Here is a 17,962-nt window from a genome sequence, read left to right on the forward strand (position 1 = left end):
TAAAAGCTAGTTATATGGGCTAAAAAGATGTAGTGATGCATAACAAAAAAAAGAGAAAAAAAAAAGATAAATAAAGTGGGTTGACTAGTATTTTTATTTGACTTGAGATCGTATTATTTCTAAGCTGAGGGCATATGACTTTCATCTTGGTGAGAGTATGTGATATCATTTTTTTTATTATTTTCTCTCAATTACCATTCATTGGAGTGACTATTTTTATTGGGTTTAATTTCTTTGTGAGAGTGTCACTACTTCCAGTGAGATTTTGGAGTTTGACATGTCATTCTTGAAGGTAGTTATGACAAAATCTACTAGGCTGATTCATGTGGATAGTTGATGTAGGTGTGATGTTTCTTTAGACTTGAGATAATGCTTATACTTTTATTTGATTGTTATCATTAGTCTGATTGAATAAACAAAATTGTTTAAAAACAAAAAAAAATTGTGTTTGAATTTTGTTTTTGCTTTATTTGCTAGGGACTAGCAATAAGCTGGTTGGAGGGTGTGTTGAGTGTTAGAAAATGTATATTTATAAAGGAGAAAATCGTCATTTTACATTTCTAGTCTTACTAACAACCCTTACTTTTATGTATTTAAGGTTCTTGTAATTTAATTATGTGTGTTTTATTTTAATTAAGTATTTTGTGTATTTTAGGGGCATCATAGTCATTTCATAATAAACGAGAGATCAGACGGCAAAACGGACATCACTTTTGAACTCAGGACGGTCGAAAACCTTAGGAGGAGCATAAAAGGAAAAACGGCACTGTTCACATGTACGGTACTATTCACGACACTGTTCACATAGACGGATCGAAGACGTGGCATTAACCGATGATGTGGCATTGACTAATGAGGTGTCACGATCCTGTTGGACTAAAATTCTTATATACTGTTGATGGTGACGTGGCAGCATATCAGTGGACTAAAAATCTCGCATACGTTACATGCATCACACAGGATTATTTTCAACCAAACTGTGTTACTGTTCACTCACGTGGTCAAACCGCGTACTGTTGACTGACGATGTGGCGCAATCCTGAGCGTCCAAACTGTTTTTAATCTGATGGCCACGATTTACTCAATGTATCTATAAAAAGGGGGCATTCCCCCCTAATTTGATATCTCTGAATCCATTTTTGGGATCTATTTTCTGTAATTCCTTCTCCATCTTATATTTTCTATGTATTTTAATAAATTTCCATTTTGCCCTTAGTTCAATTATGAGTAGCTAATTTTCTTTCAAGCTTAGGTTGAAGGTGAAGTCTCAACATGTGTCATGGGCTTTATTTAGTAAATTTATTTTCTCTTCCCCTCTAGTTTTTGTGAATGTTTTGACTTCTCGTCGACAAATAATAATAATCTTGTCTAGATACGGCCTTAGTTACATCGGCTCTCTAGTACAAGGTTATTATTATTTGGCACGATAAGCCTTTAGCACCATATTGATTAGAGTGTGGTTCATGAGGCGTGGATTCCCCCCTCATGATTTAATTGGTATTAATAAGAAATATTTAGCCCATTATGCATGTTGATACGGATCCAGATACGCAAGTACGTCATTTCAATAGAATTCTCTTCAATTTATTCTCGCCATTTCAATTCCAATTTTATAATTTATTCTCGCCATTTTAATTTAAGTTTTAGCATATTCCAAATCATTTCAGCCACAAATTCAATCACCCATTTACAAAATTAATTCTACACACAATTAAAATTCACCTCCTCGTGGGATCGACACTCGTCACCATTGATCTATACTACAATAGATTCGTGCACTTGCGAGTTCAATAAAATTTGCACAACAGTGTAGCATAAATATTTTTTGTTTGATTACATGCCTTAGGTACCAAAATCATTTCCACCATTTCCTTTTAACATGTCTTCTTTCCATCAAAGATGAAGTGGTGAAAGAAAAAGTCTATTTTTAAGCCATCATTACAACTGTTAGGTGGCATTTACTTCTTAAAACGTGGAAGAATTAATTTCAATCAAATGTTGGAGACAAGCTGGAAGCATACTTAAAAGACACCTCATCAGCCAGATGTCTAACATTCTCCCACTTGGTCCAGACATTTCACTTGATTTGATATTTACATATATCAATTCTTTACATTTAAGAAACATAATACATGAATCATAGCGATAGGTCGGATCCTCTAAGAACGAGTATTATCTTCCATGTATTACAATGCATCATTTTTCTTAAATCCAGCCACATATTACAACTTAACTTAATGAAAAAACCCCATGTTTATTCTTGGTCCAATAAAATTGACATTTTCTCAATATAAAGGAATGTGCACATAAAGACGAGAAAACATCACAATAAACAAAAACAAAAACAAGAGTCTCATTTATGTTACATTGCATATACAATGATAATTACATGATGGAACCAAGTCCCATTCGATCTACATGATCCTCAAACTTCTGCAGTAGCATGTCTTTTATTAAAGGATCAGCAATCATTAATTCAGTGTTAATGTATTCAATAACCACTTTCTTTTCTTTAACATGTTCCCTGATGGCTAAATATTTAATGTCGATGTGTTTACTTCGACTTCCTCTTTTGTTATTTTTAGCCATGAAAATTACAGTTGAATTGTCACAATATATTCTCAATGGCCTTGAGATTGAATCCACAATTCTAAACCTAGATATGAAACTCTTCAACTATACACCATGCGAGGTAGCCTCAAAACAAGAAACAAACTCAGCCTCCATAGTGGAAGTAACAATCAAAGTCTGCTTTGTACTTCTCTAAGATATAGCTCCACTGGCAAGCATAAAAATATATCCTAATATTGACTTTCGTGAATCAACACAGCCAGCAAAGTCTGAATCGGAGTAGCCAATTACTTCCAAATTATCAATCCATCTATACATAAGCATATAATCCTTGGTCCCTTGAAGGTACCTTATTATTTTCTTTGCAGCTTTCTAGTGGTCTAAACCTAGATTACTCTTATATCTTCCCAAGATTCCAACAACAAATGCAACGTCACGTCTTATACAGACTTAAGTATACATCAAGCTTCCAACAACATATGCGTATTGGATTTTTTTCATTTGTTCCCTTTCAAAATCATTTTTGGGGCATTGGTTTAAATTGAATCTATCATCCTTCACAAATGGAAGCTGTACTAGGTGAACAATTTTTCATCTGAAATCTCTCCAAGACCTTCTTGACATAAGTTTCTTGAGACAGATCCAAAATTCCTCAAAATCTGTCTCTATGGATCCTAATGCATATGACATAAGATGCATCACTCATATCTTTGATGTCAAAATTCTCAGAGAGAATTTGTTTTATTTCACAAAGCAGCCCTTTATTTTTAAATGCAAGTATAATATCATCCACATATAGAATAAGAAAAAAATTTACTCCCACTGACCTTCTGGTATATACATTGATCCATAAGATTCTCTACAAATCCAAATGAAGAGATAGCATCGTGGAATTTTAAATACCACTAACGGGAAGCTTGTTTCAATCCATATGTGGATTTCTTAAGCTTGCATACTAAATGCTCACCATCATTAGAGGAGAATCCTTCTAATTGTTTCATATAAACCTCTTCCTCTAGATCTCCATTGAGAAAGGTTGTTTTCATATCTATTTGATGCAGTTCCAAATCAAAATTAGCAACTAATGCCATAATGATACGAAAAGAATCTTTCTCCGATACAAGAGAAAAAGCCTCATTGTAATCGAATCTTTCTATCTGAGTGAATCCTTTAACAATGAAACTTGCTTTATATCTTTCAATGTTGCCCAATGAGTTTTTTTTTTTTTATCTTAAAGACCCGTTTACATCTTATGGCTTTTACACCATTAGGCAACTCAATAAGATCCCAGACTCCGTTGGATGACATAGAATTCATCTCTTCTTTCATGGAATTATACTAGAAATATGATTCTTTGGAATTCATGGCCTATGAAACAAATTCAGGATCATTTTTAGCTCTAATATTATAGTCAGATTCTTGCAGATACACTAGATAATCACTAGAAATTGGTGGTTTCTTTATTCTAGTAGATCTTCTTAATGTTGGACCACCATTCTCCCAAGGAGCATGTTGTTCAACTGGTTACTCAAGGGTTTTAGGTAATTCTTGAACAACCTGCTCTATTGGATTGTTATCAACAACTTGTGGAACTTCAACAATTGGTTACACAACACCTGTTTGAACTTGAAGACTGTTGTGAATAACAATCAATTTATCACTTGAGGTGGAAAGTTGAGCATCTGAATGATCTTTCTCAGAAATAATTTTCTAAGATTGATCGCTCCTACTGATCAAGTCATTTTCAAGAAATTTTGTATTTCTCGATTCTACAATTCTAGTGCTATGAGATGGACAATAAAATATGTACCCTTTAGACCTTTCAGCATATCCAACGAAATACCCACTAATGGGGTCCAACTTCTTTTCTTGTGGATTGTAGATTCTCACTTCAGACAGACATCCCCAAATACATATATGTCACAAACTCGATTTCCAACCTTTCCATAATTCAAATGGCATTTTAGAAAGTTGGTCCGCTTTCTCTTTATGCAGTCCACACAAGTATCAAAATCAATAAAATTCAAAGTATTATGTACTCCATCATTTATTAATCTTTTAATTCTTTCTATGGAGATATGACCAAGTCTGCGATGCCACAAAATAAAGGAATTTTCATTTATAACACATCTTTTAATATAAGCATGAACATGCATTGAAGTATAAGAAGTATTGTTTTACAAATTAAGACGAAAAAGACCATCAGATAATGTATCATTCCCAACAAGTTCAGATTTACAACATACAGTACAAAACTTATATGAAATGTTAAAGAAAAAACCAAGTGGTACAAGTCTTGAAACTAAAAACCAAGTTTCTAGAAAAACTTAGAATATAAAATGTCTTTTCCAAAACTAAAACAAAACCACTACTCAAAATCAAACTACATGTTCCAATTGCCTCCACATGTGAATGCATCTTATTTCCAAAAAAGATGCATTGCTCACTTCTCATTGGCTTCCTTAGGTTTTGCAAACCCTGCAAGGTATTTGTTAAATGGATTGTAGAACAAAAGTTAATCCACAATGTGTTATGATTAACATCAACCATATTAAATTCATAACAAACAAAAGAGATTTATTTACCTTTCTTCTCAAGCCATTTCTGAAATTTTGGGCAATCCTTCTTCATGTGTCTTTTCTTTTTGCAGAAAAAGTACTTGGATTGTTTTTTAATTTCTTCTTGGGGAGGTATTTTACCTTTCCCTTTCTTTTTGGCTTGAAGCTTGTTCTTTCCTTGTGTTATAGTATATGCACCTTCACCAACTTCCATTATTAGCTTCCCTTTCTCTTGAACACACATGGTCATTAGTTCATTAATTGACCATTTATTCTTATGCGTATTATAAGAAATTTTGAAGGGTCCATATTGTTGTGGAAGAGTATTCATTATGTAGTGCACAAGGAAAGTTTCGGACATATCAACCTCAAGAAGTTTCAACTGAGCCGCAATATCCCTCATCTGCATGATGTACTCACGCACACCTCTAACACTAGTGAGCTTAATAGATGAAAACTTCATTATTAGGGTGCTTGCAAGTGCCTTATCTCAAGTTACAAATTGCTCATCAATTGCCTTAAGTAATGCCCTGACATCATTATGCTGATCGATTAAACCATGAATTGCAGTATAAAATTTGGTCTTTATAAACATCACAAAGAGGCGATTAGATTGCTCCCATTTTTCATAAAGAGCAATATTAACTTTAGTGTTGTTATCATCAATAAGTGATTCGTCTTTCCGAATAGCATAATCAATAGACATCCATCCTAAATGAAGAAGAATTCTCTCATTCCAAACTTTATAATTATCACCATTTAACTAGGGAATATCACACTTGATTTCAGAAAAACTCGCAGGTTGTACAACTGCATTAAATTAAAATGCATGCTTATATTATAAATTTAGGCCAATATAGAGATATCATGTTTTACCAATGTAAATCATGTTACAAAATATGAATCAAATGACATAAAACTTGCTTGTGGGCTAAAGTTCTAATTCAAGTCTTATGACAAAACTATCAAATCATATTCCAATTCTTAATTCCTATGGGTACATTAAGAAAATAATTTGATATTTTATCCTAATTAAACATACAAATATAATATAAATTCCTGTGGGAAAAATACATTATATTAAATATGTTTAATCACAATTAATGTCATATATTATATGTGATCTAAAAATACTTAATATATAATTTTGCATAATTAAGGATCTAAAAATACTCCTTAATTGATTAAAATCATATTAGATCACTTGACATTTTTATTTTATTTTATTTTTAAACATCATAATTATTCATTCAAAAATTGCATGCATCAACAATTAAATCAAAATAACAAATTCCATGAGGAAAAGAAAAAGAAAAGATAATCATAGAAAGTAACATCACTTAAAGAATGTTCGAATATTATATTAGACCAAGTAAATGCTCAGACACTACATTCATTTTCATTATAACTTTAATGACTTATTCGTTAAGCCAATTGAAATAAAATGAAAATAACCAAAAAGTAAGGATCGATAAGCAGTAGAGCCCAACTTGCACAAGCCTTGCTAGCAACAAGTGGGAACCAATAAATTTGCTTTGGAATTTGTAACCCGGTTATGCATTTGATTATATTTTATATTCATTGATTACGGATATGAGTGGGACAATGGGATCTTTACAGTTTATAGCGAGTTGCATTATAAGTTTGTTTGTGTCTCCAAAATGTACTGATATTTTTATTATTTTACATTGTTGAAACTAAATCATAATTTGATAACTACCAAATTATCACGTCATTATAAAATAAAAGAGTCAACACCTACTTATGTTATATATGAGAGTACAAGTGTAAACTTCATGGGTACAAACTGATAATTAAATATATTATTAATAAGATCAAAATATAAATAATATGATAATGAAATGGACTCTTGTCAAAATCGTCATCCAATAATATGTTAATATAGTAATTTTTATATTAAAAAAATGATTGTATAAATTTGTATCCCTATCATTATCGATTCCAAAAATATCCAAACTAATTCTATAATGTGTCATTACTGTGATTGCGTTGTGGTTTAATATATTCTTTTGCAAATCGTGAAAATTATTGATTATGGGCGAGGCCATATGAGGGCTAAGCCGACGAGCTTTAACAACTAAATTATCATTTGGAAATAATGTAACTTTCATTCTTAATATAATTTTTTTTTTGAAAATCTTCAAGTTAGTTAACACGTAAATTAATTGAAGAAATTTTTATTTTTATCTATTTCTAGTCCGAATAAATTTTTGGCTTTAGACCCTGTATTTGATGAGTGTAATTTTATATTACATCATATAATGCCACCCCATTAGAGATGGACTTTTATGGGGTTTTTAATTAAATACCCTTTAATAGTTTCAAAATTATTGAAATACCCCCTCCCTTTTTAGTTTTCATGGATACCCTAACAAATGCGAGTAAAGTCAGAAATACCCTTAATGAATGCATCAAATTCATTCAATGAATTGTCTTCATATTCATTTCCTCATTTCTTTCACCCAACTCCATTTTTGCTGCCGATTCTTTCAAAATCTCTTAGAATCTCTCAAAATCTCTCATAACTTCTTACACAAATACAATTATGTATTCATTTCTTTAACACCCACTCTTTCTTTAAAGGTGCATTGCTTATTAAACAACCTAATAAGGTATGTTAATGTTGTTGGGTTTTAAATTTTTTAATTTTGAGAAAAATTTAGAAATTTTCCTCACATTACAATGTTTTATTTTCACCATTTTTTCTTATATGTAGAAATATATGCAATGTAGGTTGTTTAATTATTTTTTTCAGCAATATAACTTATTTATAGCGAAAATGTTTCGCGCCGTGCATTCTCTTGATACTGTGTACGTCATATAGTTAGTCATGTAGGTCGTGTAAATAATATAGTCGTGTAAGTCGTGTAGGTCATGTAAGAAATATAGTCGTGTAAGTCGTGTAGGTCGTGTAAGAAATATAGTCGTGTAAGTCGTGTAAGTATTATAGTCGTGTAGGTCGTGTACTTACTTGTATATGAAATTTGATATTATTGTTTTTATTGTATCATCAGAAATGATTTTGATACGTGTGCCTATTCTCTTTAATGGTGAATGGATTGAGCAAAATGACGAGTATAAGTTCAAAGGTTCCAAGGCTAAAGGGATAATGATACCACGATCGACAACATATGCCGAATTGGTGGAGAAGATAGCTGAAGTTATTGATGTAGATACTTCGGAATTCGAAATCACAATGAAGTTCAAACTTAAGACATCTGATCCTATGCCACCAGTTACAATTCAAACCAATGATGATGTGGAATTTTTTTAGATTCCAATTTAATTTCACTTCTTTTTTTTAATAATTTTCATTGACATTTTCTGCATAGCAGCAAATATAAATTCTTAGCACAAATTAAGTCTTTAAAGAACTAAATTAATCTAATGATTAATGAAAAAAATCGTGTAATTTTAAAGTCGTAATTAAACATATTACAGCCATTTAAAAAGTTTTTTTTTTTATCTTCAAAGTGCTTTCTTCCTCTGTCCAAGCATACAAGCATACATGAGGAATGCCTACATATAATTAATCCATGAAATCAATTAAGAAAAAAAAATATCAACTATAGGAAATTAATGTAATGTTATACACATAAGAACACCATTCGCAATGATAAAATATTTCCACTCATAACTAGACATATCATGACTTAACATGGCTTATAATTGGAAATTAAGAATCTCTCTAACTAATGACATTTCACCAGGTAAATGTATATGCACCATTCCAATTTATTGTGAGCCTAATTAAACTAAATGTAATGTGTAGATTCTATTGACAAAAAACAAAATGTGGAATTTAAGGTCGTGTAATTGTGTAATACAAGAAGATCGTGTAATTGTATAATACATGAAAATCGTATAAACATGCAATACATGAAGGTCGTGTAAACGTGTAATACATAAAGGTCGTGTAATCGTGCAATACATGAAGATCGTGTAATCGTGCAATACATGAAGGTCGTGTAATACACAACCTTGAATCTTACATAACCTTACACAACCAAATCTTGTGTTACATAATAAAATTATAATCAGCACAATCCATTAAATTTTTCACAATTTGCATGCAGCAAAACAACTAGAAATTTGTTTTCGAACATGTTATGAGAGACCCACAACTAATTAATCTATTTTTTCAATATAAAACCCTAACTTTTTGTTTTTTTCCCTTGAATATTAACAAGAAAACTAATTACATGGAATTACTTGTCTCAACTAGTTACATTCTGATAATTTTACAGTAAATGTTCAACTCTCTTCGGCGATTATGTAGTGACGAACTATGCTTCACTTTTTCAGTTGTGGCAGCTTGCCTTTCTCAGGCTTAGTTTGCTCGTGTTGAAGTTCGATTTACCATGTATGGAGAATGAATGTTTGTTTCGGTAGAGGTGATGCCGGTGAGGGAATTGCAGTGTTTGTTTGTTTGAGTTTGATAATGGAGGGAATTGCAGCAGATGAGTGTTTGTTTGCTTTAGTAGAGAAGGGAGAGAAGCTGTCCGTTGAGTTGAAATGTTTTAAAATGAGGATAGCTTAGTAATTTCCTATCAGTCTTTAAAGGGTATCGATGAAAATTTTGGCAAAAACAGATTTTAGGGTATTCAGATAATTTTTGAAGTATGGAGGTGTACCGGGCGCAATTGGCACGACTTTTATAGATAGTTATGAGAAAATGCATTTATGAAAATGGTTTTATACATGCCGTGATGAGGACATTCCCATATAAGGATTTCTTATTTTCAAAGGAAAAATTTGTAAGGGACTAACCAATCACTTCATTCGTGGATTCTACAGAACCATTCAAGCCTCGAAGCTCCATGCTGATCGACTGTTCGTGCCTTGGTGAAGAAATTTACGAAAGCAGTTCTAACTAAAAGTGCCTGGTGAATCGAGGTCAGAGTTCTCTTAGCTAGAGAATTCTCTGGACCTAAAATATTCTAAGAATAGATAAGCTTTCGATTACACTTTCACTGAAAGTAGCAGTCGCACTAAGCTGCAAAGTGAAATTGGCGACTCTTAGAATCATTAAATTTAATGATTAAAAATATGGACCCCACTGCCACATGGCAGATCAGCACCAGCCCTATTAACTAACTACACTTCTCAAACCAACAAAGGGTTGGCTCCACACTGGTAATGGAGTCTCTTGAGTGGCTTGATTGGATTTACTCATCAGTTTGAGTCGCAGAGAAGTCGTTTTTGTTGGGAGAACATATACCTCCTAATTCGAGCAAAGACTTCTAATTTAAATTATGTTACGGACTTAAAGGTGCCTCCCACAGTTGGATCCTCTCCGAGATACTTCGTGGTTAAGAAAAAAAAAAAAACTACACTTCTCAAATCTCAGGTCGTTGACTAGCTTTGAAATATAATTGAACATTTAGCAAGGAGAACATTGAACGTTAAATTTAAATACTCTTAGACCGTTGATCACGTGACTGGCAATCCTTCTCCGGTTTCGTTTCAGGAGCAAGTGAGTTTGTCTCTTTATCGTTCTTCGAGTTTACGTTCTTGCTGATTTTGAATGTCTTATTATAGTTTGTCGCGTTTGGCTTAAGATGCAGAAAATAATGTTCTGTGACTGTGTTTGGAAGTGCTTTTCTTGAAAGTGATTTTGAGAAAAGTGCTTTTGGGGAGAGGAGTGACCTACAAATGATAAAAACCACGTATCACCACCGCTTTCTTGAGAACAGAATTTCAAATGCTTTCTTGACCGAAAAGTGCTTCTCTCTAGTTGAGATAAGTTCTGAATTTCAAAGTGATTTTGCTGTTTCAAAGCACTATCAAAGAGAAAATTGTTTAGATAAAGGAGCACTTTCAGCACTTATAGATGATTTATAGTTTATTTAACTTGATTGTTTATGAGATCAAATGTTGTAGTTCTGGTGCAAAAGTAAAATGATTAATGTTTCATAAGTAATGTACCTATGCTGAAATTTACATATGTGAAGCACTTTGATCAGAAATTTTGGCTATTAATGTGCATGATTTTTTTTTATTTTTTAATTTGTTTCTTGTTGTTCTTTAGGTTCCACAAGTTACAATTCTGCCTCTGCCTGGGGTGCCAGTATTTCAGTCAAATTTAGTGGATCAGCTACCAGTTTCTGGGATTTCACTGAAGGACCCATCCGCAGAATATCCACATCCGATGTCAAGCTCCTCTGTGATTCTATATGAAACACGCCAGGGAAAATCGGTCAAACCTCCTCTGGTATGCTAACGTGCTTTCTTAAACACTTCTGATTTTGATATTTTCGCTAATTAAATCTAATTTCACCTTCGGTTTGTTTATCTGACCAAGCCTGTTACAAGCAAGTATATTGTCAAGGACACAGGGAACTGCAGTCCACGCTACATTAGGTGTACTCTTAATCAGGTCCTGCGTAAGAGTGTTTGGTTGATTATTGTGTGAGTAATACTTTTATGGCCTACTAGGTCTGGTGGTTTTCTACATAGATAGAATTTGCTGATAGTATCGTGCTTTACCAGATTCCATGCACAGAGAATCTTTTGAAGTTATCAAGCATGCCTTCAGCCCTGATGGTCCAGCCTCTGGCTCTTCCTGATCCATCTGAGGATCCAATACCCGTAACTGATTGCTCTCTAATATTCCTTCTCTTTTTGCATAGATCCATTTGGATAATGGATCCTTATTTTATTGTTTTGCAAGTAGTTCGTCAGTTAGCAAATTTGAGTTAAACTTTGATATTCTCACTGTTTTAATTTAATTGCTATTAAAAGTGTTAATTCATTATTATTAATATATGAAAACATGGGGAAACACAAAGAGGAACTTAGAATGGATAAGGAAATGCGGAAGAGTTCCTTTAGAATACTAATTCCAGCATGTAAAAGCCTGATGGCAAGTACAAAAACTAATTTGACTTCTTTAAGTTCTTCCAAATACTACACCAATTTGTGAAGGGAAACTGAATTTGCTTGCTAGCTTCCCAGGAACTCTGCTAAAATGTTGATAGCCATTAAAATAGAAAGTGAGTGACTGCTTTTCTGGTTTTCCATTTTGTGGTTAACCAGGGCATTTATCTTGAATAATTTCATAGCAAATGGAGGCAAGAGGCTTGGTGTCCATTAAGATCTTATGGGGCATTCTAAGTTATGGTGCCTCTCTCTCTCTCTCTCTCTCTATATCTCTCTGCGATAACAAGCATGAAACATCAACCTCATAGTTATCATCATTCTTCATCTGTACCCTTTTATTCAAGGAAGTATAATGCATCATGATGAGCATCCAAATCTAGCCAATTTTCTGGAGCTGACATTTTCTAGCACTTATCTTGTTCTGGTATATATTAGGATTACACCTCATTGATCAGAGAAAACTAAAGGCAAGGGTTATAGAATCATTGCTTGGAAGATGATATGATTACGCCTACCCTAGAGTTTATTCAGGGAACTAAAATTTCCAAACTCTGAAGATGCAGGGTACTTTGTTTTGGAGATTTATTTATTTATTTTAAGTTCAAAATAGAATGTTACTGTTTCCTTCTATGTTTATGATATTCAGACTTTAGTTTATTTAATTCATTTATTGCTCTCTTGCATATTTCTTTTGTACAAGCATTACTCCCATCACCCAAAGCTTTTTCTTTTCTTGTTTTTTTCTTTTTTTTTTGGTTATTTAATTCTATTATCTATAGGTTGTGGATTTTGGTGAGAGTGGTCTTGTTAGATGCTGTTGTTGCAGAGGGTACATGAATCCTTTCATGGAATTTGTTGATAATGGAAAGAGTTTCGTCTGTAACTTCTGTGGTAAGTTTAGTTATTTTGTTGACATTTGCCTCTAATCTCATTTCACTTTTTAGTTAATGCTACCGCAATGTAATTTAAGTATTGCCTTCATATCTATGGAACAGATTTCTGCTTATCAGCAATTTGAGATACGCATCCCTGTCTGATATCATACCATCATTTACTTACATTTAACCGGAGATATTAATTATAGATGAAATTAATTAGTTGTGGACTATCTTGTATCTTAGGTCTTTCTCGTAGTCAACATATTCAGTTTTCGGATTCTTTGTTAGATATTCATACATTACACCTCTGAAAGCCTATTACTTGAATAACTTCGAATTTTATGAATAACAAATTTACTGTCAAATAAGCACCTTTCTCTTCCTAATGAAGTGTCTACTTGCCACTATTTTTAGTCAAAATCACATAACGTTATTTCGGTTTTGTGGTTATAAAGAATGAAACTCCTCTTGAATCCTATTCCTACTTAGGGCTTGATGGCAGGTGTTTGGATGCTGATGAGAGGCCTGAGCTCTGTAGAGGGACAGTTGAATTTGCTGCTTCAAGGGAATTCATGGTTAGTTCTCAGCAATTTTATTTGATTAGCTTGCACTTTTTAAGCTGTGGCTATATTATTTAAAATTGTTCTGTTGAAATTGGCTCCAAAGGGCTTATCAGCTAGATTGGATAATTTTGCTGGCAGTTTGTTTTATTGTCGAAGCTAAGCAACTTATTGGACTTTCAAATTCATAATAGTTCTTAGTCTAGGCAAAGATATTTGCTAAAAGGTATATGACAGATTGGGTCTTGGGGTGGGGTTGACTTGTGGAGTTGATGGGTTAATGTTATTTTTGCTCTGTTCTGTTGCAGTTGATCTAGATACAACTTTACTTCCATTGAAGAAGATATTCCTTTTTCTATTTTTTACATCTGTTCTCCATTGGACTAAACTTTGACTTGCTAGTTAAGAGTAAGATGAATGCCTCTCCTCCCTATCATGGTTCAGTATAGACCATGGCTTAACCAATGATAAATTGTGTTATATGCAAGCTTGAGTACCAAAAAATAAATAAATAACTGACCTAAACTACAAATAGGCATAGTAGTAGATGACGCGAAATGAAAGAGATGCTAGAAAGTGCAATAAACTTGATTAGCTGCCGAAGAAATTCTCTGATTGAGCATAGCACATATGTAGTTCATTTCTGGGATTCTGTAACATTGAAATCCTGAATAAAACTTGACATGGTTTTTGGAGATAGCACTTACAAATTTTGTAGAGGTCACTTCACTGAAGTCCAAAAGTGCAATAAGTATGAAAAATCATACTAAACAGAGATGTCTATCTCCACAAAAAAGAATGTTGAAAAGACGGCTTTGTGAAGCAATTTTTATTCTTAATTGTTATTCATATATTAGGTAAAATTGATGTACTGTCCACCACCTTAGATTCAATTTATGTAATGCATGATGATTTAAAGGAATGATTAAATGGTCAAAGCATTAAAGCCTTTCTTGCAGAGGATTATCTTATTCCTTGAATATCAATGCTTTCAAAATGCCATGATTTCACTTCCATCTCAAAGTTATAGGAGGATGGAGGACATATAATTGATCTTTCATCACATTGGAAATCTGAAAATGCAGTTGAATTGTCAACACTCAGTTTTTTGGAACTCTACTATTTGACTTGACTGTAGCTTCCAATTGACAACATAGGGTACTTACATATTCACTGGATCGTGTTTTTCTTTTCAATAAGGAATCATTCTCTGCTTGATAATCTTTGTTGCAGTAAACGGGTCTGGCCCTGGCCTCGTAGAATTGGACAAAGGGATGAACTTGATCTGTTGTTATTCCTTCCTTTTTTGGACATCTTCTTCACAGTACTGCATATGAGCTTTTCTTTTTTCCAATATATTTCCAGATGCGCAATGTGATGCCTCCAGTGTACTTCTTCCTGATTGACGTGTCCACTGATGCTGTACAGACTGGTGCAACAGCAGCAGCATGCAGTGCAATTATGCAAGTGATATCGGATCTTCCTGTAAGTTCATCTGTTTCTTTATGCGTAGGCTTTTCTGACTTGGAGAGAGCTGAAGTAAGCTTCATTAGTGATGCCTTCTTGTTCTTGTATCAGAGTATCTTGAGAGTAGTAAAGCAGACTGCAATAGTCAATCAAAAGTGCGATTATCGAGAATTATCTAAAAGGATGTTACAACAATTAGCTTTTCCTAGTATATGTTCTGCATTGAATCTAGTACATATATGCCTAGCGAATGTTTATTTCATTTCATCTAAATAGTGTGAACAAAATTTCAGTAAATCTATATTCCAGCAAGATTGGCTTCTAGATTAATATTTTTGTTGTAGGTCTTTTGAAATTGAAAATATGGTGGATGTGCATTTTGTACGGAAATGAGCATGAACTATTGGTAACTAGAGTCCTTCTTCTTATCATTTTATATTTTATTTTCTATTCAGCATCTGCCTTTTTATACATCATATGTGAAATAAGAGATATGATCTTATGTTTTCAAGTGAATTGTTGTATGAATGTAAATATTACTATTTATAGACTCTAAGGTAAATTCCATTCTTTTAAGGTTTAGACTAATTACAAACAGATTTCCATTTTCTCAAAATTTTTAACGTGTAAATGGAACATAGATGACAAACTTAAAAAGTAAAGCTTTTCATTCATGTTAGTCTGTGGATATTTTTATAAAAAGATTACTATTATATGACAACTAATGTAGCCGAAAAGGTAAATTCAAGGAGGCAAGAAAATTTGTTTGTTTTACCTATTCAGTTTAAAGTTTGCAATTAGTAATGCTATTCTCAATAGTTCTTGTTATTCATAAGAGCATAATTGTGAATTTCCAGTGCCTAATGATACTGTTGGATCTTTTGAGGTTTTGAAACTTGGCTGCAACATAGATCCCTAGCACCTGACCACACCTTAGAGATAACAATTTGATGTACAACAACCTATGCTTCTTGGGGAGTTGTCTGGGTTTTATTTTACATAACTAAATACCAGTGGGAAAGGAGTCAGATTGACCACCAAATTGAGTTACTAATTTTCATTAGATTTAGTATACCTAGTTTGCTCTTAGAAAATATTAGTTTTTCTCGTGTAATAATTTGTAATCAGGCTGAATGGAACTCTCAATTTTGAAGTGCCTGTCTAAGTGCATAATTGAATCTCACTTTTCATGAAAATTTTATGATAGAGAATTTTATATAATTCTTGTCAACCATAAAAGAATATCTCACTTTTCATGACAATTTTACGATTGAGAATTTTATATAATTCTTGTCAACCATAAAAGAATATCTCTATAAATTATTTTTATTTCATGCCCTCTTGGTCAACTTCCAGGGCCATTCACTGGTGAGTCCATTTATCAGAATTTCTTTAAGTTGATGTTAAGTTGTGGGATTGCTTCTTACAGGAAGGACCTCGGACAATGATTGGTATTGCAACATATGACTCAACTATTCAGTTTTACAATCTTAAACTGACACTACAAGAGGTATATTGGAATCTTATATTGGTAGCCGGTTATGTTTATCTATTACTTTTTGTCTTACCATATGTCCATGAATTGCAACTATGTGCACTGGTATTTGTTTTGGGGGGGGGGAAGAGATAGAGATTTCACATTTCACTTGGTATATGACAGTAATATGCCAACTTTATCTCATTATAAATGCTATTGCATATTTGTCAAACCCTGTAAATAATTTGTCCAAATCAGGTTTAAGTCTTGGACTTAATGTTGCATTCTATATTTCTTATTGTGGGAAAATTGTGACTTCTGATGCTCTAGGAAACTGAGGTGATGCAAGTTGCATTCCCTTGATTGTAATATCATGTTTTTAATCTTTCAAACTACATACTTCCTACAATTTACTTTGTTGAATTATACATTTTTATTGACCTTTATGGGTCCCTGTGTTGTTTAATCATTTTGGGCTGTAATTTTATTTCAGATGTTGATGCTTCTTGTTGCTGACACAGAAGATGTTTATGCTCCATTGGAAAAAGATATCATTACCACTCTCTCAGATGCAAGCTGTGCATGCTTGTTGTGTCTTTCTAGCTATTTATGGAGAGATTTGTGGAAAGCTGTTTCTTTGCAACTGCTTGAAACTATTATAATATTTTTCATTGAGTTAACAGTGCCACCAAAATTTGGAGCAATTGCTGGAAAATATTCCAACCATGTTTCAGAATAGCAATGTTGCAGACTCAGCATTCGGTGCTGCAATCAAGGTATAGTTATCCTTTTAAATTTCTACTTCTGGTGTACTTTATGCAGCAACATTTACGTGTAGTGCATTATGTTAGATCAAAATCAGTTCCCACTGCAGGCAAACAATTCTGGGTCTGTGTGGTCATTCCTTAATATCAGTGCAGGTGTAGGATCATAAATTTAAAGTAACAGTGAGAAGTTGGGGATTATTTAATGGCCAATTTCTGTAATCAGATTCCTTCATATTCACATTTTGACGTCTACTGGATGTGAATTTGATTTTTTTTTTTTTTTTCCTGTGGTTGTTCCATTATATCACTGCAGGTGTAGGCTTGTAAATTTAGAAGTTGGGGTTTCTTTAGTGGCCAACTCCTGTAATCAGGTTCCTTCATATTCACATTTGACATCTACTGGGTGTGAATTTATCTTTTTCCTGTGTCAGGCTGCTTTCTTAGCAATGAAGAGTACTGGCTGAAAACTTCTTCTATTTCAGTCAGGCAATTTTCTTTTTAATTTTTTATTTCATCTGCTTCTTCCTTTTACCTTATCTTAGTGGTCCATGCTTGATTTAATCTTGGCTGCTTTCTGCTGCTCTTCCTCATGTATGTGATACAAAATGTTGCTAGATTATAACCATATGCTGTGGAATCTTATAGAAGGAAAGCTAGATGACATTCATCTGCTGCTTCCTTTTACCTTGTCCTAGTGGTCCATGCATGATTTTCTCTGCTGCTTCCTTTTATCTTGTGTGAACAGAGGAGAAGAATAAAATCTTTTCTTATTTTTAAGTAC

The 17,962-nt window shown here is 33.1% G+C and overlaps 1 protein-coding gene across 1 annotated transcript; it reads left to right on the forward strand.

Annotated features, from left to right (window-relative positions):
* The first annotated feature begins 8,166 nt into the window (after positions 1–8,166).
* LOC112097870 (protein transport protein Sec24-like At4g32640) lies at positions 8,167–17,709 on the forward strand. The gene is made up of 10 exons (XM_024183462.1): positions 8,167–8,409; positions 11,182–11,364; positions 11,455–11,529; positions 11,643–11,741; positions 12,812–12,923; positions 13,400–13,485; positions 14,836–14,955; positions 16,367–16,447; positions 16,908–17,190; positions 17,495–17,709. Exons 1-9 carry the CDS (start codon positions 8,167–8,169, stop codon positions 17,151–17,153), a joined length of 1,245 nt encoding a protein of 414 aa, XP_024039230.1. The 3' UTR covers positions 17,154–17,190; positions 17,495–17,709.
* The last annotated feature ends 253 nt before the right edge of the window (positions 17,710–17,962 follow it).

Source organism: Citrus clementina, unplaced genomic scaffold (genome assembly GCF_000493195.1).
Source record: "Citrus clementina cultivar Clemenules unplaced genomic scaffold, Citrus_clementina_v1.0 scaffold_5, whole genome shotgun sequence".
NCBI classification, from domain to species: Eukaryota; Viridiplantae; Streptophyta; class Magnoliopsida; order Sapindales; family Rutaceae; genus Citrus; species Citrus x clementina.